The sequence below is a fragment of the Clinocottus analis genome, unplaced genomic scaffold (assembly GCF_023055335.1).
Source record: "Clinocottus analis isolate CAN_PGR_092001 unplaced genomic scaffold, fCliAna1.0.p SCAF_12, whole genome shotgun sequence".
Lineage (NCBI taxonomy): Eukaryota > Metazoa > Chordata > Actinopteri > Perciformes > Cottidae > Clinocottus > Clinocottus analis.
The window spans coordinates 8,059,094-8,084,143 of NW_027175843.1; the positions used below are offsets into that span (position 1 = coordinate 8,059,094).

General features: G+C 40.1%; 2 protein-coding genes across 2 annotated transcripts; one reads left to right on the forward strand and one right to left on the reverse strand.

Moving 5' to 3' along the window:
• On the reverse strand, positions 1-6,439 carry nmi (N-myc (and STAT) interactor). The gene is made up of 10 exons (XM_068572637.1): positions 6,064-6,439; positions 5,936-5,977; positions 5,757-5,825; positions 3,801-3,959; positions 3,604-3,720; positions 3,277-3,439; positions 2,407-2,513; positions 1,799-1,985; positions 1,165-1,268; positions 1-630 (listed from the first exon to the last, which is right to left on the reverse strand). Exons 2-10 carry the CDS (start codon positions 5,972-5,974, stop codon positions 424-426), a joined length of 1,152 nt encoding a protein of 383 aa, XP_068428738.1. The 5' UTR covers positions 5,975-5,977; positions 6,064-6,439; the 3' UTR covers positions 1-423.
• A 773-nt stretch (positions 6,440-7,212) lies between these two features.
• On the forward strand, positions 7,213-24,938 carry itgb2 (integrin, beta 2). The gene is made up of 16 exons (XM_068572465.1): positions 7,213-7,252; positions 9,969-10,017; positions 10,964-11,061; positions 12,439-12,640; positions 12,837-13,007; positions 15,088-15,329; positions 17,695-17,853; positions 18,354-18,449; positions 18,554-18,643; positions 18,781-18,918; positions 19,198-19,388; positions 19,606-19,838; positions 20,796-21,015; positions 21,159-21,370; positions 22,985-23,151; positions 23,642-24,938. Exons 2-16 carry the CDS (start codon positions 9,972-9,974, stop codon positions 23,705-23,707), a joined length of 2,331 nt encoding a protein of 776 aa, XP_068428566.1. The 5' UTR covers positions 7,213-7,252; positions 9,969-9,971; the 3' UTR covers positions 23,708-24,938.
• The last annotated feature ends 112 nt before the right edge of the window (positions 24,939-25,050 follow it).

Consider the following 25,050-nt stretch of genomic DNA (forward strand, 5'->3'; position numbering starts at 1 on the left):
GCATTCAGGTCTTTTAATAAGAACAGACTGACAGAAGTAAACCATCTTAAGCTTTCGCCTAAAACAGGAAGTCCAGTGTCACTCACACTACTCAGACAATCACTGAGCCCACTGCCTCATCTGTAGCTTGCATTTGCGTACTTGTGAACACTGAAGGGAAAAGAATCAACAAGTTGCTCCAGAACTGTGTAACATTGAATCCAACACCTTTTTTAGGAAAATATGTGATCCCAGTGATTGTAGCCCACTGTTGACAGTCCTCTATACCCTTGTCAAGAAAATCATACATTATTCAGGGCTTGGCCGATGAAATCAATAAATCTTCTCCTCTGATTCTCAGCAGGACAGAAAATAAATCACATTTCCATATCATATTCATACATCACAGATATGGTTTTCTAATTCAAACGTAACATGAGGCGCTCATGTTGCAGCTGTAGGAGAAGAGTCCTCACAGAAAAAGGCCTGCAAAGCCTTTCCCCTGGAGGTGTACTGGATGCTCTCTATCTCACCGCCGTAGTTGCTAGGCTTCTGGAAGTGGATCTCCAGGTGGTCCAGCAGGTCCTCCTCATCGTCCTTGTATTCGATGTCATCCAGGAGAATGGTACGCTTCAGAGAGCCACAGAAGGTCTGAAATTAAATCGCCAGCAGATGGTTATTGATGGGACCACTGACCTGTTGATCAGAATTAGATACTACAAGGTAGGGCTGTTTATGCCAATCACAGATATTACAGGTGGATGTTCGACAAACCGCCACGACCCAACAAGCCTCATCTCTGAATCAGGAGGAGCCTTTGTGCAGTTTTACTGCCATGTCCACATAACCTTATGTCATTGTGAAAAGTTAAGCCCTGTGGGCGAAATACAGGGCATCTCGGGGGTGTCTGAGACCTCTTGATTGACACTTCAGACCCTCCCTCAATAGCAAATTATGGAGTGACGCGCTGGTGGGTCTTTGGAAATCACTGGTGTATTAAACACCATCAATAAACAAAAAGTTAATATTTAACACATGATGGTGAACATACGTTTAGTTTGTCAGTAAAATGTCAAATATTTTGTAGAAACTTTAGCAGAGCATCACAGCAGGTTCAGCTCCAATCATCAGTGGAATACAGACAATAATATGCTGCATATAACGAGGACATGTTTTGGATCTCACCTGGAACTTGCACAGCTGGTGATTGAATGTGGGTCCAACCTGCACGTTCACTTCAGACTCAAGATCCACATGGTACCTCCCTTTCAGGGCCAGGCTCTCAGCAACTACACGCACGCACATGCACACACGCACACACGCACACGCACACACACACACACACACACACACACACACACACACACACACACCATGAAAGGAGATGACTAACAGCTGGAGAAATGTGAACAGCTGTTGGATCTGAATTCAAACTGAATATTCGGCGTAAGCATATTGCTGCATGTCCCTATACAGAAACCAGAAGCATCAATGAACAAACACACTTCATCTAAGGTTGCTGTAGTTACCAACGATAAAAATAGCCATAATTCATCTGAAGAGACATGAGGGCTGCATTCCACTCAATGATAGTGTGGCATGCAGCCGGTCTCCAACCTGCTCCCAGTCTACAAAACTGTTCTGAAGTCTTGTTGCATTCATGATCAAATCAGCCCTGGACATTTGAATATTGTCATTTTATTTAAATGTCTGGAGTTTCAGTCCAGAAGCCAATGAGCTTCTGTCAGTAAATCAGGTGCTGAGGACACAAATGCACTAAGACCCGTTTGCTCTGCAACTCTGGCCCAGAGATTTGTACCTCCAGGGTGGAGGAAGGTGACCTGTCCTGTCCCAGTGTTCCTGTCGTACTCTACACCGTCCACCTCTCCTCCTCCTCTGCTGGGCCTGGAGAAACTCATCTCCAGCCGCTCCTTTATTCTTTCTTCTGGCATGCAAGTGGGGATGTTGGAAACCTTGAGCTCCTTTCTGGACACATTGAGGTGGATCTACGGCCCAAACGATAACAGAAATACTTACAGACCACATGTACAGCATGCACCACCGTTCTGTGAGGATGCTGGGAAATAAGCGGAGCTACACTTGTAGTATATTTTGTCAGCCTATTCAAATGGATGTGCTGATGAGCTAGTTAACACTCTGCTGCTTCAAGTACAGCCAAAATCTTCATGTGAGGAAATATTAGTTTAATATTCAGATGTAAATATTACTGCTTTTACTATATTATATCCACTGCAGCTATTATTAGTTACATTACTATTACAGCTTTTCTCAGAAAAATTTGGTATAACAGAATTGAATCTGTCAAAATTCTGGACCAAATTTACTATTTTACAGTGTGTGCCGTCTTCAAGGACTGGTATCACTGCATGTGCATGTGTCGATGTGAAAGTGGAAGACAAGACATACTTCAAACTTAACAGCAGGATCCATGGTTATTCTTTTGGGCTTCACATCCAAACTGATGTTCTCACAGGACACAGAGCACTGGGCAATCTTCAGGATCTGAGACGCCACTGGAGGACAGAAACATAGTCTTCAGTCAGGCTACATCCACATGAATAGGTTTCTCTGCTGGAGCAATCCGGTTTACTTAAAAGTGATTGCAATTGTCACAAAAAGTTATTTCAATACAAATTCAGCATGGACTATTAAGTCCATGCCACTATTGTTACAATTTTGTTTCTTCCACCAAAGTGGGGCGTGAGTTTGAGAACCAGTGGTCTATACTAACACGCCTGAATTTGGTCATACTGGAGAGCATTTATGCAGTTCCTTTACACAATCTCTGTCCCTCACGATAGTTGTGCAGAACAAAATAAGCATTGATGAGAAAAGGAAAGTTCTCCTTTTGTGCCCATTTTCCTCCCAAAGCTGCAAACCAGGACAGATAAGAGCCAATCCAGTTTCTGCCTGTCCAGACTAAAAGGCAAGCCACGAGTCCTCAAACTAAAACACGGTGGTTTTCCAAAATCTTCATATTAGGTGTTGATGTAGCCAAATGTATGCTTTTTAAAAGGAAAAGCCATCGGTGTGGAGGTAGCTTGAGTCTACTACTGTGTGAAAAGCACTCTTGATAGATGAAAAGCACTCTTAATACATGTCCAAAACAGCAGCCCACCCTGCTGGCTGTTGTGAGCGAATTTGACACAGCCAGTTAGCCCATAGCACAGATTGTTAAGACTCATTACTATGAGGTTTAATTATATCTAAATATAAGAAAAGAGAGATAATAAGCCAGATACTTCTCATATTTTAGTGTATCACACAAAAGTGTACCCTTCTCTTCTTCAAAGGTGATGAGTGCCTGTCCTCCCTGCAGGAGCACAGTAGGTCTCTGGCTGATGGCAAACACTCCTCTGATTTGTTGACTGCTGTCGCCCCTCTCCTCTTTACTCTGAGCCCTGAACTCCACTTCTGTGTCTGGAATCTGGGCGTAGATCTGCAATGCATTACACAACAATAATTACATAAAGTACAGTTGTTATAGTTTGTATTTAGTTATATGCCAATGTCTTGTTATATTATTATGATGTTGTATTCTGTTGCTGATATGCGGTGGCAGATTGGGGTTGTCCCATTATAGATGACTGACTTCATTCCCACCTTGAATTTCTGCTTTAGTTTTCTGGACTCGGCCCTCTTAGCCTCGAGCGCAGCTTGACATTTCTTCAGTTTGTTCAGCAAATCCTGTCTGCGTCCACCAAGCTTCAGGAGTTCATCCTATGTGAGAGGATCAAGAGAAAACAAGCAGTGAGTCCCTTGTAATTCTGTAAGTGTTACAGAGATGACAGTAACTGTACCTTCACTGTGTTCATGCTTTGAGTGAATTCTTTCTGACACTCCTCTTGCTTTTTAAGGTAAGCCAACATCTCCTGCTGGGCCTTTGCCTTGGCTTCATCTTCCTCCAGTTTCTCCAAGATCAGCCTGGCTTTCACATCATCAGCTTTCTCTGCTTTAGTCTTAAAGAAACGGAAAAGTTCAGAGAGACAATGAGAGAACTGTGGACAGTTTGCATAGAGGCTGTATCTAACATAAGAAAGTAGTTCCATCTCCAGCTAATTGTTTTATTCCATCAACGGAAACCAAATTCTATTCACCTAAATTGTGTAATGGATGCTGAAATCTGAGCGAGAGATGTGTAAAACTGGACACTACAGTATCTGCATGAATCGATTCCACTAGAGGAACGAGAGAAAACTAACCCCTGAATTTGAAAGGATATGAATACCCAGATATTCATGTCCATATAAACATACTTGATGACGGAGGGATTAGGTATTGTCTGATCAACAATTTGCACACTACAGTGGAGGAAATGCACCGGGCAGCACAGCAAGGGGAGAGCACAACCCGTCAGGTCGACAAAAATGCATGTTGTCCAAATCTATCAACAAAACCGCCACACTGAACCTGCACAGTGCAGACATGACATTGTAGCACAGCTGCACCGGCAGCAACCTCTTCCCTCGCCAAGGAGAGGTCGCGGGGAGAAGCATTAGCACCCCCAGGTGCAGCAGTAACAACAACCCTGTGGCTAGTTTATGATTAAATACGACTGCAAATGTGAAAAAAAAACAAAAAACAGTAACATAATCAGCATTTCACTCACTAGACGCACATAAACCTTTGTGGGAAAGGGGTCATCAGTAATTCCTGAGATTCTAGCTTCTCGGTTTTGACAGCCAAAAAGACAATCTAATAGTGAAAAATAAGTATAATATATGTTGTGTATTTGCATGAAACAATTACGTTATGAAATAGATATAACTTTTAATTATGAAAAAAAGAAACTTTGGGATTCTGTTTCAGCAAAGAAGGCCTTGCCACTAATATATATATATATATATATAGAGTTGTTAAAAACTTAGTGTAGCTGGTGTTCTTCGCCAGCTACACTACGCTCAACTTATCTCCATGCTCTTGTCACCGTAACCTCCCGTTAGCGTAGTGTAGCTGGCAAAGAACCCAGTCAAACCCACCAATAGAAACCCCTCGCTCATTCAGCACGAGAGCACAGGCTTTTTTTGAGCAAGCAGGTTTTTAATTTTGAGCGAGCAGGTTTTTTTTTTCGAGAGCGTATTTTTTTTGAGAGAATGTATTTTTTTTTTAGAGCATTTTTTTTAGAGCAAAGGTTTTTGAATTATGAGCACTTTTTTTTCTTGAGAGCACGTTATTATTATTTTTATTTTTGAGCAATTGTTTTCCCTTTTTTTTCAGAGCAAAGATTTTTCATATAATTTACTTACAAACAAGAAATTTGCTCGGGTAAAAAAAGACACAAATCGACCTTCATAGTGTTGTACCCCTGTAATAAGATGCATAACATCTCCTCTCATCCTACTCAGAACACTGACAGGTAAAAGTCAACAATATACTCTTGATACAATAAATAGCAATGAACAACATTTCTTGTTGAAGCGCCCATCTAGGCTAAATATATCATATTTGTTATTAATATAAAATATAGCTGCCTACATCAATTGGTAATTTTGAACAAGCCGACATTGGGCGATGTTACTAAGTAAAAGCTGTTTTCTGTATAAAGTAACTCCAGGCCTACTTTATGTTAAGTTCCAAAGTAACTCTCGGTCTACATACGGCTAAGTTCCAAAGTAACTTTAGGCCTACATAAGGCTAAGTTAACAAGTAACTTTAGAATTACATTAGGCTAAGGTACGAAGTAAAAACAGTTTTCTGTACAAAGCTTGACAAGTTCCAGAGGGTCAAGTACAAACAGTCCGGAAGTGAACATTTACCTTCCAAATCTCCAGCTCCTTCCTGGCCTCCTCAAGGGCTCTGGCTTCCTCCTGCAGACCCCCGTCCTCCTGCCCATGAGAAGCAATAGCTCTGTTACATTCATTACTAATGGTAATGCGAATCACGTCGCTGGATCACTCAGTTCTCCACCGAAAAGTAACGAGCATACGATCCTTACCTTCCCATTAGCCGGGCGGTTCCTGCAGATGTCAGCCATGATCTGACGGTTTCGAAAGAGAAAGTCGGTAAACTAAGTAAACTTACGCCAGTTAATTGAGCCAATATGAACGATGAACCGATTATTACCTGTTCTGTACTTCTTTGCTGCTTTATTTTCCTGTCGACTGTTTTAAAGTGAGAACACACAAAGCAGCTGCGGCTCCGAAGGAAGGACTCGAATCAAAAGTGAAAGCAAGGAGCGCTCCTGGCGGAGGGAGAGGGTCGGTCACACCGAACGCGTCAAGATGTCGTCAATGCACAGCCGCGTCGAAGCTGCGTAGACGCGTATTTTCCAGAGGGCAGCGCGTCAAACGCGTAGAAGCTGCACGAACAGCCCGCAGGTCACGGAGCGAACTCGGGTTGACGCGCGAGTTGTCGACGCGCGAGTTGAAATTTCCCAACTCCGGCTGCAAAAACGCGTGAGTCATAGTTGCGTCAGCCAATCAGCGTTGAGATGGTCCGCTCGTCACCGCCGTCCTGGAGGTGCTAAATCAAACTGCTGCCGGTCACCCGGAAGGAGCGCTAATAGCGGCTTCATTCAGACGCTGTTGTGGTACTACGGGTACACAGAATTTTTAAATGTATACATGACTCCCTTGGCTGTTGGCCTTCTCTAAAGATATTACGTCTTCTTCCAAAGATGCTACTTGCTTCATTTTTATTCTTATTTGGTAATGACATTAGACCTATGCATGATGTTGTATGCATTCTAATACCTTTTTTGTTAAAACCTATATACTAATGTATTCACGCCTTCTCTTCACTTCTTATGTGGTCATCTTGGACCAATAGGAGAGACGCTTAAGTTCCTATAAAATACCGTGTCTAACATGTTAACGTTGAAGACTTCTTCACAGGTCACTGGATTTGTGTCTGTGAAGCTTTGTTCTCTTGCAAGTCTAAATAAATGAAGAGACATATGCTGATCCGTCTAGAACTCTGTTCATTTTTATATTGATTGAGAACTTAGACTCTTCTCCTGAACCACAAAGAAATTTTCCACAATACTATCTATCTATCTATCTATCTATCTATCTATCTATCTATCTATCTATCTATCTATCTATCTATCTATCTATCTATCTATCTATCTATCTATCTATCTATCTATATAATGTGCCATGTATTTTTAATTTAATTTAATGTGTGGCCTCCTCTGTGACACACCACTTCCTGTTTTCTTGAACCCAGTCTATGTTTGCATCACACTTCCTGTCATGTAGGCGTAGTCTCTCTGTCAACGCAGCTATCAACCACACACGTCTTCCTGTCACTGGTAAGTTTACTTTTATAACATATTTTGAATTGACTCTTATAACCCTTCTCACGGTTTCTTTTTGAAATTTTTCCATGAAATACTGTTGTGTTTCAAACACAGGCTAATGAAAGACTAAGTAAACTGTATTTGACACCATCAAACAAGTTGTGAAGAACTATATTTTATATCATATAATATCAAGTCAATGACATCTACTATATACCATTTAAAAATGTGTACATTTTAACACCACTGGGAATTTATAGTTGAACAAGAAGGACAAGCTTCTTGTTTTCTGAGAGGAAGTGAATCAACTACTGGCAGACACATTGGACTAGATCCAAGAAAAGTATTCTCAGCCGAATTTCTGAATCTAAAAGTGAGTCTTTGTGGAGGCTCTCCACTCAAAATGTGTACAGCAGACCTTTTCATTTGATTAAAATGTGACTGAAGTCAGGGCGAATTCAATATGGCCATGAAGTGGTTTCCTGTGTGCAACTTCAGTACGTCTGGTTCTCTTCAGCAAGGCTCCATCCTTCTGTTAACTGCCCACACTCGAGGTTTGCTGTAGTTCAGCTGGTTCGAATCATTTCATTGAACAAATGTTGCATGTTTTATGATGTCATTATTTAGTCCACGTGTCAAAATATGTGTCATTCCATTGAGATACAGCTTTAATACAGGTGGTGTCAGTATCCAGATCATTTTTTCTGAGTTATATGAAAAGTGTACATTGTATTCATGGCTGAACACAGTAATGTAACTGTGTCACAAATGTGTTGATTCAAAACTATGCTCATTTCTGAGACAATAGTTAGCAGTGTTGTATTGGACTACATCATGCACCATAATCTCATTTAGAAATGTGTACATGGAGATGGTGTTGTACTCAGTGTCAACTTGTCATTTTAACCACAAGAAGCAGCAGCAGAGTTAACAAAGACGGAAATGGCCATACATAAAGATAGATATATTCTGCCTTCTTATGAGTGGAAAGCGGAAATGTATACTGATAACACAACACTTGGTTCCCTTTTACCTTAAATGGTCTCAACCTAAGTCTTTAGTGGACAGGAAACAAGTTGTGAGTGAGCTCTGACAGCTGGTGGACACATATCAAGACCTTTGATACTTTAACACAACACAACATATGGTTATTGTTTTTTGATTAAGCCATTGTATTGTCAATTGTGAAAGTGCACCAACTTCTCATTTTAAAATCCTAAACAACTCAGCAATGCAGCAAATTCATAAATTCTATTTCTGCAATTTAGAGTTTTAGAATATCTGAATTGACGTCCATATGGCCACAGTTAGTGACCTTGTTTTTACCTCTATCAGAAGGCTACTTACAGCATCAGTACTTACAAAATCAGCTGAGATGGATCTTCCTGTGCACTGTTGGGCTCTATTCAAAACACATGTTCAGGGTTGTTGCTTGATAAGCACTCTGCACAATTTTCAAATTACTTTCATGCAAATGTCCATTGATAGTAGTAAAAGTGAAAGTGCCATTCCAGTAAGATTTGTGTTTTTAGCGCAAACTTTTAATCTGATCAATTGGCTGGCTGGCTATTAATTGCAGAAACTGGAACAAATGATAAAGAGCGATGAAACAAAGTTACAGAACCATCACAGTGTAACCAAAGTGACGGTCAGGCAGCACAGCACCCTTTGTTGGCAACCTGCCACTGCTCCACTGTTTTTCTCTGGAATACAAACATCCCATATCAAATGCAATAACCTATAAACAACATATTATTTGTTGTATTTTATGAAAAAATGTGACATTTCAAGAGATCAAATTTTTGTCATTGCTATTTTAAATTATTTTAATATGTTCAGAGATCTGATCAGGCTTCTAGATAAAAACAAAAGGTCCAAGTTGTTTTCTCATTTCTGCCACTTGTGCAATAAATCCAATGATGTACCATTGGAAAAATTTCACTCAACAAACATTCAGAGTGTACTCTGTAAAGTCCCAGTTAGTGTCCCATCAGACACACAGATGGCTAACATAAACTACACTTGAAGATTATAAGGTCTACGTGTTATCATGACATCCTGCTGTTTGTTGGTCGTTTTTTTTGTACATTACATACATCTAGACTGTATGGACCCAGTATTAAAGGTAACATGTTGACAACCATTGGTTTGAAGGTGTCCATGTAGCAGTTGTGTACTCTCTTTTGCGTTGTGTAATTATTTTTTTTAGTAAAGGAAAGCACACTTGAAGTTGCATTGGCTTCACCAGCCGTTTATTCCCCAGTAGATTCGTGACTTGGAGATGACAAGATGGTAAGGGCCTAGCAAAACAACAAAAACACATCAGCTTCTCATAGCCCACCTTGTGGTCATACCTCTGGTACTAACAAAATAAACATAGATCATCTTTAAAGACAGTCACACATAGTAAATTATATGAACAAATATACAGTTATTTAGCTTGTACAACAGAGCTCAATACAGATCCACCTACCACAGAGAAAATGTGTTGCCGACTGGACAGAGCACACGTGGTACACCGCTCAAGTACGCAGGGGCCCAGAAGGGGCGGGGCTCTAATGTCTCACAGCACGTTAGTTTCTGTGGCGGACTAACAACACATTTTAGTAAAGAACAGTGACGACAAGTGGAATCATTAACTCTGTTACATCCAGATCTTATACATTGCATCAAAACAAGTCTTGTTTATATATAAAAAGATTTTTTAACTTTAGCTTTTTGTCATCAGGAAATGGATTGGTTCCTGTTTCTTCTTCTCCTGCTGATGGGAAGAAACGGTACGTTTGCAGAAGTATGATACTTACTAAATGTATGTAACTCTTTTTTGTAATTGGGGCGCAAGGGCAGAAATTACAAAGTAAAGGTTTGTCTTTCTTTAAGTTGAATTAAAACATCTGCAGCTGGATTCACAGCACAGCTGAATGAATGAGATGCGATTGAGCAAAGGACCGAAGGCCCGAGCAGCCATATTTTATACAGACTGTCGAGACATGTTATCTGGCCCTGAAACTAAACAGCATCTCACAGAACAATGAAGGCCATCTCATCTCCTTCTGTCCTTGGCCTTTGTGTAAGGCACAAAAGATAATGACAAATAACACATATTTTTACTGTGAATTTAATGAATTAATGGGGTGAATGCTACTTTTATGCCATTAAAAAAAAAGATGATGTCAGTGATTTTATCAATTGTATGATATTGGGGACACACATCTAGTTAACAGATATTAAAGATAATTATTTATATTTTAATGAATTACATTATTGATAGATGACGATACAAAAAGCATTGAATTAGTGATCAAAAGTAATTAGTTATCAAATAATTCAGAATTATATTGAATAATATGATCAATTAAAATCAGTCACCTCTTGGCACCAACTTTTTTTAAAAAAAAGAGAGAATTATAGTCATTTAATGTAGTCTCATATATTTTTATAAAGTATACTAAACTGCCAATTTGAAACTCTAATAATTGAATTAATATCTATGATCAACACTATATAGTTAATATTGAAGGATTTTGTAATTCTTGACAGCAGAGATAGTCAGCATTCATTCAAGTGCATAATTAAGTGGAACAGCATGACTATTCCACAAATATGTATTTACGTGATGATAAAGGTGGAACACACTATTACTCTAACTAAATAACTAAACAAACCATAAAGAGTGTGTGAGTTTGTTCAGACTTTGCCTTGAGTTTGCGTTTTTCTTTGCAGAGTTGAGTCAACAAGAGGAAGTTTGCTCGAAGTCTGTGATCAACTCCTGTGGGGACTGCATCCAATCCGGAAAATACTGTGTGTGGTGCCAACAGCTGGTAAGACGTCATGCAACATGTGACCTACATGGAGTTTACATGAGTGGTGTCCAGACTGGACTGACTTAGGTGGCTCAAGTGGAACTGAAGTATATACGTGGGCACACACACGTCAGACTAATATTAATCTACTTTAAATACTAATATTATTGTATCTTACTCGTTCTTACATCCCTGTGATTTACCTATCACAACACAACAGAGTGGTACAAAAATTATCAAAGCTTCCAAACTTTATCAACTCATTTCCAAACCAAGCCAAAATCATATTCTTATTTAGATTTTTTTCACTGGTGGCTGTACACTGCTTTGCTACATGTTAGGTTTAAGACAGAACTACACCTATAATAACTTGGTTTGAACTAAGGTCCCGCCTCTGACTGGACAGACATCCAATCATCCCCAGGGATAACCCTGATTGCCACTGCAAATTTTGTTCAATACTAACACGTAATAACACATACAGGGAAAAAAGAATGTAGCACTATATAATAACTACACACTATTTGGCATTAGTAAAGCATGAGTAAACACTTATTCATCATATATAAAGTTCCAACATGAACAGTTATTAGTAACTCATTAGTATGCAATTCATAAACATAGTAATACATGTTTTATTTTTGATTAATACGCTTGACTATTATGCGTTTATGACTGGGTTTTCATACTTTATAAATGATGGATTCACCATTTGTAAATCAAGTAATATATATGATACATGGATGGACGCATCATCACCGTGGGACGCACTGGGTCCGAGAGCGTAAACGTGTTTTCAGAGCCAGAAAGAACTCCGGCCAGGTGACGTGAGGCAATACCCGTAAGTGGCATGAGTGCTAAGAGTGTTGTATAGTTTGCTGGCACATACATATGATTGATTATGAGTATATAGATATCACCTGGATTGGTCAATTTACAACTAAGTTGCCACGTGCCGGTGCCGGTCCCAGGAACTCTAATTAGTGACCAGCTTGCTTGCTGGCTAGCTAATGAGCTAGTCATAGCTAGCATAATCAACAATATGAATGTGCCACCAAACTATGTAACACTCGTGCCACTTACGGGCATGGGCCCCACATCACTATCATATTAATGTTCTTTACCACAGTGTTTTGTCTATTTTCCTTTTCGCTTGAGAAGATATAACTGAGACTTCTTCTGGCTTTGAGGCAATGCTGGCCTTTCAATGTCATTCATTAACACTTTGTAAAGCATATACAGCCTTCAAATAAATCATGAAAAAGTTAACGTTTTTTTTTAAAAATATTAACTTATTTCTAATGTTACAACATTGTATGCAGACACAAATGAGTTAATTAAATAAATCTTAAGAATACATTTCTTAACTTTATTTGTGTTGTTGCATTACCACAGAATTTCACCAAAGCAGGTGAGCAGGATGCCGTACGCTGTGACACACAAACAAATCTGATAAGGAGAGGCTGCAAGAGGGAAGAAATCATCTCCCCAAAGAACCATCTAACAATTGTCCAGGGAGATGCTCTGTCCACGTCGTTCAACCAACAGGAGCCGGTACAGCTGAGTCCACAGAAGATTAGTCTGAGACTGCGATCTGGTTAGTGAACTCAGTTAATACTCAACTTGGACTGGAGCAATGCAGTTTAAAACCAGAGCAGTTACATGTCAGCTATAATATCATCTACAATCATATTTGATTTGAGAATTGTATACATTTACTGTCACTGAACTTTTATATGCATATATGAGCGTGGTAGTATTTGTGTTTTTTCTTTTTCTTTTTGTGTTTTCAGGGGGTTCTACCACATTCAGTGTGTCCTTTAAGAGAGCTGTGGGTTATCCAGTTGATCTCTACTATCTGATGGACCTGTCTTACTCCATGAAAGATGACCTGGAACATGTCAAAGAACTGGGACAAGCTCTTCTTGCAGCTTTGAATAAAATCACAGAATATGCTCAAATAGGTAATTTGATTATGATCTAATTCTGATCATTTGAATCATCTTAAATACTAATATCTATTGTTTGAAAACACTTTATAATACAGCAACAACGTACTAGACTAATTATCTCCAATAGACAAAAAGGCTTCCTTGATCAGATGGAGCAGTGATTACCAATACTTTTTCTTTCTCTCCTCGAACACATGTTCAGAAAGTGTTGGAGCTTGTTATTAATGTTGAGGATTTAGAAGTATAGGTTGCATGGCTGGATCTCGACCCTTCACTCTGCAAAGCAAAGCTTAGTTTATACGAGGCGTACGTGCCAGAAAAAGATGTTGTCAAGGCCGGTGCGTGTTTTGCGTAGACTCGGCAAGTGGTCGCGGCTCATCCTGAACTCATCCTTGTCTTCCTGCTTCCTCGACTGGCAGTGTTAGCCAGGTGTCCGGTTATTGCAGAAGAAATCCGGGGCGCTAATTCCTGTTGTTCGGTTGACTCCACTCTTGGTTTGTAGTGGCACAAATTGTAGCTGAGTCGTCTCAAGCCAATTCATTCCAGAGTAATAGCTCCCTGGAGAGAAGAAATAAAAGTAAATTGAGCTGCACACCGTTGTAGGTACAGCATTGACCTTGCCCTCATAAATGCCTTGTGATTGTTGCTAGGGAGACTCCACTGTAGGCTCTTTCTAGGTTGTCACAAATATTGTGAACTTTTTACTCACTTGATCTCTTTGTCCGTCCCTGCTGCATGACAAGCTCTCCCAGCTGCATGTGCCAACTCCACCAGCAAGTGGATCACAGACTTCCTGTTTGACTGGAAGCAGCACGTAAAGCTGAAGAAATTTAATTTTATCTTAAATTATTTTTACTTGATATTTTATATTACATAGTTCTAATTGTAAATAATTCTCAGTAGACCCAGTTGTAAATATTCATCCTCCCTTTTTATTGCACTCTATTTTATCTTTATCAATAAATGTTAAATGTTACTCACCTTCCACCAGGACAAATTCCTTGTATGTACAAACATACTTGGTAATAAATGTTTTTCTGTTTCTGTTCTGTTTGTATTGGGACATAACATTGTGGCATCTCCCCCTCTTGGTACATCCACCAACTCCTCCGACTGTCTCATCCAGTAAACTCTTGGGTGTGGCCTTCCAAAGTCCTATTGTGATGCCATTACATTAATGATGTTTCTAAGGGTTGGTTGGAATTGTCCACTGTTTGAGGTTTTTTATCCAAGTCTGCCATTGAGGTTCCAACAGAGCAACAAAGAGTGTTTGCCATTCCAAATTACCGTCATATACACTTGGCACAACTTCTCTACTCACTAATCTCCAAAGAGGATGGATCCAGGGCTTACCTTCTATTAGCAGGTGACTTTAGTTGATGCCACTACTTCTAGCCAGGGTGTACTGTCGGAATCAGAGGAGGACACCTGGCAGCCAACTACTGCCAGGTTCAAGGAAGTGAACCTGGCAGTAGTTGGCTGGTGAGAGTTCGTCCGGCATATCATTATGGGCAAGGGAAAACCAGGCCCACTTTACCATTAAGATGGACCACAATTTAGCATTGAATTTAACTGCTTCAGGGGAAGTTGTTTGACCTAGCCTGCAACCTCCGGTGTCTGAACTTGTTGACAGTAGTTCTTTTAACATCTTCAGTAACGGATGCGTTGTGCTCTGCATGTGAGGCAGACGTGTGTCTTGTTACCTGCAGGGTGGAGCAGCGGCCTGAATTATAATAATTAATAATTATAATAATAGCTTTTGGCACTTCCTCGTTGACTTCATTTTTTTTTTTACAGATGCTTTATAGTGATTGCTGGTTAATTGAGTAGTTATGAGCCACAATCTGATTTAATTTTAATTAACACTAGGTGTCTGACAAAAGAAATATATTCTATATTATTCCCTTTTCTTCCTCTCTTTTACTTAACGTTTGTATTTTGTTAGTAACCCATTTGAACAAATTATTTACATGTACAGGTTGTATTATAATTCTATGTATTTTTGTATTTAAGTGTGTAAATTCTTAATGCAACTCAATGGTCTGAAACACTGTGTTACCATGTAAGTAAACAGTAATATCCATTTCTACAGGGTTTGGTGCGTTTGTTGATAAGACCGTCCTTCCTTACACCAACACCAACAAGGAGAAGCTGCTGAAGCCGTGTGATGAGAATGACCAGCAGTGCCAGGCGGCCTTTGGCTACAAACATGTGCTCAGCATGACACCAAGTGTGAAGGAGTTCAAAAGCAAAGTGACCGAGCAGTTCATTTCTGGGAACCTGGACTCTCCAGAAGGCAGTCTGGATGCCATGATGCAGGCTGCCGTATGTGGGGTAAGGACTCCACCAAATAAATAACTCCTATTTTCTAATAGAAAATAAATGAAACCTTCTGTTTGGGCCTATTTTAGTAGCAGTGTCACACCATTACCACACCATTCTCTGCTTGTGTTCATACTAAACACATAATCTTTTTAAAATTTTTAGAAGCAATAACACAGCTCACAATGTGGAACAAAATTCCACGATAAGATATTATTTTACGATTGTAAACATATGGTGAGTATTGCAACATTAAACATTGCAAGGTAATGTGCATTATTGCCTTTTTGTGTACAAATTATGCTATTATCTGTTTACATAAAGTTTTCACTCAGTTAATTTCACTTCAGGGAGAAGTAAGGGGCCAATGAACTAAAATATTGATTATAACCATCATTATTTCACCTTTACTTTGTTTAGGTAATCTGTCAAATGATTTGGAAAATGTTATTTCAATTGATAAAGAAATCATCCATGATGTCCACATCCACTCCACCTAGCGACCTTTTCACTAAATTTTTTATTAATCCCGAGCATCTAGATGTGACTAAATGTTTTTTTTCATCTAAGATGGAGGAACATGGGTTATTATAATTATTCAACAGCTCACTTGCAGGACGAGCCAGATACACTAATGAGGTGAAGGCAGTGTTGAATATAGCAGCAGAAAGTTCTAGATCTGATTTTGGGGACTGGTTTACAGGAAACAAGCATCGACACATCCACTGTCAAGAATCTGTAGGCCAAGAGTGAAGTCCAGATCAAGGGACTGTGGCGGACAGGGAGCAAGTGCTTTTTGATAGTCGTTTTGGAAAACCCTCTCTGAATATGCTTGCAAGTTATCAACCTAATAGCGTGGATGTGTTTTTTACATAAGGTCCTGAAGTTTGATTATTTGTAATGAAAAGCTAATATTGTCACTGCTTTTATGTGCTTACTTAGACAAAGATCAGAGTCAACTATAACTCCAAGAGGGGCGCCCCAAGTTCTAGAGGTCAAAAAAAAAAAAAAAAAAGCCAAGCGCAATATATCCTTTAGAAATCTCAAAACTATCTCCCCCATTACTTTTTTAACCTCTCTTGCCAGTACAATATCTGTCTCCCTTGTCCCGCTGTCTGAGGATCCCTCTGATCTTGTAAACTACTACAACAACACACTCTCCTCCTGTCTTGATCAGCTGGCTCCTATTAAAATCAAAACGGTCTCATTCACACACTCATCTCCCTGGTATACTCCTGAACTCCACATCATGAAATCCCGTAAGCGACAGCTTGAAAGACTCAGCAAGAAAACAGGTTTAACAGTCCATCTCCAAGCCCACTCTGAATACCTCCAACAGCACAAAGATGCTCTCATTTCAACCCGGTCCACCTACTATTCACACCGCATACACTCTGTCTCCTCTAACCCAAAGGCTCTCTTCTGCACAATAAACAGGCTTCAAACCCTGGGACAACATCTCCAAATTCTTTACAGTTGACAAACACAACTCTTTTCTTTTAGTTTTCAAAACAAAAATTGACATAATTTACAGCAATCAATTTCCGGCACATCTCAAATCTCCCCTTCTTGTCAAATAATACTGAAATGCGTCGTTGCTGCACAAATCAAACCCAATATACGCCAACATGGTCTCCTCTACCACTGTTGTGTCCAGCTCTACATCTCCACAAAGGCCATCACCACTGCTACTCACTCCACTCTGACCGACTGCCTCACTGACATTAAATCATGGATGCAAACCAATTTTCTGAAACTCTGACTTAGTCATCATTGGTCCCAAATCCCTCATTAAAACCAATCACAACTTCTTCTTCACCATCGAAAACTCCACTCTGTCTCCCTCCCCCCACATCCACAACCTCTGAGTCAGGTTTGACAGCAACGCCTCCTTTAAACATCATGTAAAAACAAATCACCAGAATCAATACAAAATCCTTCTCTTCACTCACAAAGCCCTCCACAATCAGGCCCCCCCTACCTCACCGACCTGCTCTACCACCACACTCCATCCTATCAGCTCCGCTCCTCTGATGCCAACCTCTTGTCCCCATAGGATCAAGCACCAGACATGGGGTGACAAAGCCTTCTCCATAGCGCCCCCTTTGTCTGTAACTCTCTCCCCAAACTCATCCATGACTGCACCGACCTTCCCATATTCAAAACTCAAATCAAAACCCAACTCTTCATAATTGCTTATAATGTGTGATTGTGTGCTCTATGTTCTTATTGTTTTTATTTATCTGCTTTTATTGTATAGGTTATATGATGATTTCAAAAATGTTTTGTACCACGAAAAGCGGCATATAAATTAAATGTATTATTATTTTTATTAAGTTTTCTTGCCAAAGGATTCATAAGACATATTGTTGTTTAGAACAAAATCGGTTGGAGGAACAGCAGCACTCGGCTGATCGTGCTGACCACTGATGCTGGATTCCACATGGCCGGGGATGGAAGACTAGCCGGCATCCTGGAACCCAACGATGAAAAGTGCTACATGGAAAATAACCTTTACACCAACAGCATTAAGATGGTATGTATGAAATAACAAAACGAAGTGTGGGGATCATTGGAATGTTCTCATCACAGTTCTAATGAACTGTGATGTTCTAACCTTTCTAATGAAAGGTGCAGATCCCCGCCAGGTGTGTCGGCAATGCGCACTGTAATAAGTGATTAAATCAATACTAACCAACCACCCCGTCTAGGACTGAAAGAGTGTCCCACAGGCGTTTTACTTGCACATCGAACACAGCATCTTCATTGTAATCTACGAAGATTTATGCTCCCCTCTCCCCCCCCCCCCCTCTTAAACACACACACACGCTCGCTCGCTCACTCACTCACTCACTCACTCACTCACTCACTCACTCACTCATCCTGGCGGAGATATTACATTGTAACTATCCATCACCATGTATTATGCCACACTGATTCCAAAAGACAACGTTTTTCTTGAATTTAGCATGTAAGAAGTTTAGCATAGAAATTTAGTGTACACAATGTCCCTGATTTCTCTGAGGTCTTGTTTAGGACTACCCATCTGTTGGACAATTAGCTATGCAGCTGGAGAAAAACAATATTCAGCCAATATTTGCAGTGACACAAAATGTGAAAACTGTGTACAAGGTAAATTAACCTTTTATTTCTGTACACCTTTTTATTTGTTCATAGAGCAGACATTATATCTTTTACTCTGATGGATTTTACATTTGACCTTGTGTTTTATCCAGCAACTTTCTAAAATGATTCCAAAATCCGAGGTGGGAGTTCTGACATCAGATTCTAAAAATGTTGTCCAATTGATTGAGAGCGCCTACAATGTAAGTTGTTCCTTTGACACATTTTGATACCTTCCTTTGTGTATGTGTGACCTTGTCCCTTGTGAGCAATATGTTTAAATGTATGTTATATTTGTGTCTGTTTCTCACAACACTCTGGAATGTATAATCTACGACAGAGATTGTCCTCCAAAGTAACTCTGACCCATGACAATCTGCCTGATAATGTCCGAGTTGTCTACACCCCGAAGTGTGATCATGCCGGATCCCCAGGGGACAATGAAGGGGTTTGTAACAATGTACGAGTGGGACAGGAGGTCAGTACTTTTACATGTACTTTTTTAATGGGGATGTTCATTTTACAAGTGCATGTAGTTCTATTCCATTATGTCATTACCTGGTTCCCAGATCTTTGAATCCTGCTACTGCACAGTGGCATTAAACAAAGCACTGTTAGCTGTGCAACGAGACCGAAGAGTAACAGCTACACACCGCTGCTAATGACAATGATGCTGCTGTTGTACAATCTCATTTTGAGTGTGTTTCATTTACATTTTTTCAATACATGTACCCTCAATTCTAACTGCCCTCCCCAGATTTCATTTGATGTCACAGTGACAGCAACCTCATGCATGGAGGACACGTCTTTCATTATAAGACCACTGGGCATTAAAGACACATTGACAGTGACCATATCTACAGATTGTGAGTGTCATTGTGAAGACCCTCAGAGCAGAAGCCATCCACACTGCAATGGCAAGGGACAAGTCAGCTGTGGAATATGCACGTAAGCTTTGCACAGTGTTAGTACAGTAGTTGGTCTTCACAAAAATGAGTGAGCATCAAGTATTTGGTCAGACATGTAAAATGACCTTTATTCTCCTGATAAGTAAACTCTGGCAGGAGCAAGAAGGTGTGAGTAGCTTGACCAATCACACTTGTTTAGATTCTCTCAGGAACATCTTTTGAGGTTTTATCGCTCTTTGTAACGTCTCCTTCTGCAGCTGCAGTGAAGGCTCCATTGGTCAGTTCTGCGAGTGCTCCATTGGCAATAAAGACGAGCACGCCCTGCGAGCGTCCTGTCAGAGGGAGAATGGCACCGATTGTGAGGGTCGAGGAGACTGTGTCTGTGGCAGGTGCAACTGCCACACCACAGAAAGTGGAAGCAGTTACCATGGGGACTTCTGCCAATGTGATGACGAACACTGTGAAAAGTTCCTGAATAAACTATGTGGAGGTAGAGTTTCAGTTGTTTTCTAATCATCTGCACTCATTACAGGGCCACGAGGCTGCCCCTGATATTTGTTAAAACATAAACACATAACATACTAAGATATGCTGTGAGGGGGACATTTTGTAATGTATGAGTGGGACGAGACAAACAGTGTATACGCTGCTAAATATTTACATTATTCATCATAATGTGTATTTAGCAGAAAAGTAACTCTTGCAGCTCTCAGTTTCACTCACTTCATTGAGATTTTGCTGAGGATTTTCTGCTCTCTGGCTGAGAGAGATTGGCTGGCAAAGTTTTAATAAATGCACAACCACATGGAACACAAGGACAAAGGAATTAGTATATTTATTAATTTGACATTCATGCCATCATCTTTCAGGGAACCTTGCTGTGAAAACTGGATTCATGCTCGATCAAAGAGATTTGTCGAAACTAAAGCATAGATTTGGGTTTACAGTTCCATGTTAGATTTCCATAGACTGTTGTATCATTTGTGATATGTCTGTATTTGGCTTTAGTTACGTAGTAATGTGATGAGGATATCTGTATCTCTCTAGCAGTATGTGTTGCGCACTGGGACACAGGAGATCCAGGCGTGCATATTTTTTGAAAGAATATTTCACTGACAACACTGAAAACACAGATCAGCCACGCACTGCATACCGCAGGTTATTATTAGTCCACTACTGATTTAAACTGTCTTCTTAACATACATATATACATATCAACTTACGATCACTCTAACAACTTCATTCACACTGGCGCCATTCTACATATTCATTCATACATATCATTATTATTATTATTATTATTATTTATAATAATAATAATAATAATAATTCCTAAGGTTGTCTACAACCATTGCTCAGAGGGAATGCAGGATATGTGGTCCAGACAAATGTGTGATTTAAAGCAAGCATTGCACTCTTACTTACCTCTGTTCCTCACAACTTGTAGGGAATGGTAAGTGCAACTGTGGCAAATGTGAATGCCATGGAGGCTACGAGGGCTCAGCCTGTCAGTGTCGGGTGTCTGAGGAGGGCTGCCGTACCCTGAACAACACTGTGTGCTATGGCAGAGGGACCTGCAAGTGTAACCGCTGTGAGTGTATAGAAGGATACCAGAATCCACGATGCCAGACATGCCTTGGCTGCGCTGACCCTTGCCAAACCAAACTGTAAGAAGTCCAAACATCTACTTAACTTTTACTGTCACATTGTTATTGAATGTCTGACTCAACAAATTACAAAAATGACTCATACATCGACAGTAGCTCCACTACTGACCTGTCTTAACTGTTGCTATTAACCTTGCTTTCAGGAACTGCATTGAATGCCTTGGCTTTGACTCAGGTCCCTTTAAAAAAAACTGCAGTTTGGCTTGCAGCAGTATTTATCATGAGATGGTAGATCAGTCCACCATACAAAATAAGAAGTGCCATCAAAAAGGCTCAGACAGCTGCTGGATCAAATTTAATCTGGACCAGTTGGTCGGAGAGGATAACTACAAAGCTGAAATTCTGAACCAGAGAGGTAAGCTGTTGATGAAATACAGAAAACTCCTCAGACTTGTCAAACTCTTACATTTATGAACAATTTATTTGTTTCATTTCAGTTTTTAGTGGTTCTGCTATATAGAAACATTAAACCGGAGTTATACTTTTTAGAGCTGTAGGCTACCTAAGCAGGTATGATGTTGATTATGTCAACGCAAACATTTACAAATTACAGTGGTGGGCTGTCAGGGCCTGCTAAGCCTTCTCTGCTGGCCTAAACAGAATCACAAAGTTATAGCTATTTTATAATTTCATTGTTTTTCCACAAAAACACTACATGTATTATAATTATTTTTCCCAATCAGCTTATTTTGTCATTGTACAGCTCCTGTCTTCCTCTGTTGCTCTGCTTTCAGCCTTCAGCCTGCAGCACTGCTTTTAGTGCAACTGGTTTTAAGGTGTTTTATCAATCAGATTGTTTTCTGCTGTGTCGCTATATCAGCAAAGCAGTTTAAGTAGGCCTTTGCAGATTAAAGTACACATGAAGCTGACGTGATCGTTGATTGTCATGGACTTCAACAAATCAGATCTTTACTTTGACAAGCCGGGTGTGTTCTTTCTTTTTCGTGCAGCGCCTGCAAAATGGTGCGGACGTGTGATTGGTCAGTGGCCCAGTGTGACCGTTAACATGCGTTGTGATTGGTCAGTGGGGCAGGAAAGAAGCTACTAGAAACCCCTAGCTTCTACCTTGAACATAGAATTACATAGAATCTCAGGTTTCAGCCAGAGAAATAGACTTGCTGGTGGATTTACTGATGATGCCTTTCGCATAGAGGGTTACGGGCATGTGGTGAGTGAAATGCTGGTTGTGTTACTTTTTTTTACACCTGCAGTCGTATTTAATCATAAACAAGCCACAGCGCTGTTGTTGCTTCTGGTCGAGCCAGGACTGGGGCGTCGCTGTGCCAGAGATGTCTTGTGTACACTATGCAGTGTTTCAGTGCTGCCATTTGTTGTATTATTTTGTAATAACTAAATGTGAATAGTTGTTAATTTGGACAAATGCAATGTCTGTTAATGACGCAGCTGTGATGCAGCCCAAGCCCCCAGCGCCTACATTTTTTTAAGGGCACCTAAATTATCTCCGCAACCACATGGTTGTGGCGCTGTGTAGTGGGCAGCGCGCCGTGTAGTGGGCAGCGCACCGTGTAGAGTCGACCGGTCTGACACTCCTGGGACACCCCCCCCCCCCCCTTCCCTCTCCCACCTGAGGCCTGGGTCGAAAAAACACACGGCCTGACACTGACTAATTACAGCCTCTGGTTCTGAATGAATGAAGAAGAGTGAAGTGAAGGGGGCGGCTCCTTTGGTTGTATAAAAGTCTATGCTTCATGTGTTAAAGCTGCATTCTCTCTCCTGACCACCAGGGGGCGATTCCTCTGGTTGTATAAATGACTCTTCTCTCTTGATGTATTCCCTCAGTAAACATTGTAAACATGAGTTTATGTCTCAATCTCCTGTTTCAAATCTTCTTCAATACAGCATGATGTTCATTTAGAAAAATCATGGTCCAGTTAGAGTCAGACAGACCATTGTGGTGCGACTAGGGCATTTTGGATAAAACTTTCTGTTTTCAAACCTCTTCCTCCAGACTGTCCAGAACCACCAAACGTCACAGCTATCATTGGAGGCTCCCTTGCGTCTGTGGCTCTCATTGGCATCTTGTTGCTGATGCTGATCAAACTACTTATCTACATGAAGGACCTGAAAGAGTTCAGGAAATTTGAAAATGAAAGGAAGAAATGCAAGTGGGCAGAGGTGAGATAATTTAATTGAATGTTATTTTTTATTATCACTGCCAACAAAAGTTAAATCTAGAAATAATCACGAGAGCTTTCATTCAATTAAATAAAATTACATTATTTTGTACAGCCCAAAACACAAATCTGACTCAGAGGGCTTTGCAATCTCTACACATATGCCATCATCTGTCCCTGGACCTCACATCAAATCAGGAAAAACTCCCTGAACAACTTTTAAGAGGAGAAAAAGGGAAGAACCCTTCAGGAAAACAACAGAGGAGGATCCCACTCCCCAGATGGATAGAAGCAATGGAAATCATTTGTACAGAATTAACAATGTAAAGAGTTACAACACGTTCAATGAAAATGACAGAAATTAGTATTAGGCATGATGAAACAAGTAAAGAAAAAGAAAAAAAGAACATCAATTCAACAGTTAATTCTGTTCGTTTGAAAGGCAAAGATAGATGAAAATGAACTAATCCTTGTGATTTCTGTGTTGCCAGGCTGACAACCCGCTGTTCCAGAATGCCACCACCACTGTGGCCAACCCAACCTTCACTGGAGAATGAGGACAAGTGCTGAACTAGTGTCATTGTACGATACAAAATATGCAAATCTTTGCTAATTGTTTATTACGTGTGAAATATTGTAATTTATGTTCCTCGTAGTATAGAAAGTAGGACAGAGAATGGGCAGAATTTAATGACTTGTGATTAGTCTAGTTTATACTTGTGCAAAAAAACTTGCTTACAGCTTCCGCAGAGGTAGAAGGTCTATTGAGCTCACAGCTGCAGAGACGTACCGAGGTGACCCAAGGTACCCGGAGTACTGCATTACATACATATACTGGATCCATCTTTGGGATGGCAGTATAGCTCGGTCACAGGGACTTGGTTTTGCCGTGGTACTCTTGAGCAAGGCACCAGGTTGTCATTGTCCACTCCTCCTAATCTTAGGATACCTTTCATTTCACTACATGTGAACAATACAATGTGTGACAATAAAAGTGTATTTACATTTATAGTTGATAGACGTTTCTTTGTCGATGAGTCCTTGAAATATGTCTTTGAAATCCCACTTGAGTTAGAAACATGGAAAACAAATGAACAAATTCACAGTTTGTTTGAAATTGAAATGTTTAAAAGTCCGATTTACAGATGCAGTAAATTGGAAGTTGTTCTGTGTCGCCATATTTACGACCGTCACAAAGCTCTTATTTTTCTCTGAAGAGCGAGGAGGGATCTCGGAGGAGTCATGATCGAGAAGTCACTAGGAAGGGTTTTAACGCTGGACAAGCCCCCTCACTGTTCATCAGTTATTTGATTGGACTGCGCTGCCGGAGTTTCATAGTAGAGTGAAAATTATCACAGATTAAACTCAAGTTATATATTTTAACTGTTCGTCTGTTAGTCATCATCTAGTTAACATATATTCATTGTAGGTCTGAACAACAAAAGGACCACAAACAACGTTCTACATTTATAAAACGATTTGATCTGTTGTTTCCGGTGTTACGGATTAACAGGTGGCCCTGTTAACTGGCGACTTTCGCCCGAAAGCGTCTATTGGTGTCGTCGTTACAGCAGTTGTTGAGTATATTGAGAGAACGCTGTCTTTGTGAATCCCGTATTGTTTAATTCTGCAACTCAATGTCGAACCTTCTCGTATAAAGTCTCTGGTTTAGTCTTTTCAGGGAAGGAGTCCATGCAAGTTAAAATGCCGCTTGTTGTTTATTTGTTGAAATAGGAAGTCAGAAAATTGCCATTCCTTTGAAATAAAGTTGGTGAAAATAACACATAATGACTTTGGAGTCTGTTTTGTACAACTATCTGTCAAGAAAATGAACTCTGTAGTACAGGAAAAATGAAAGTTATGAATAAGTTAAATTTATGGGATTCAACCTCATATCATT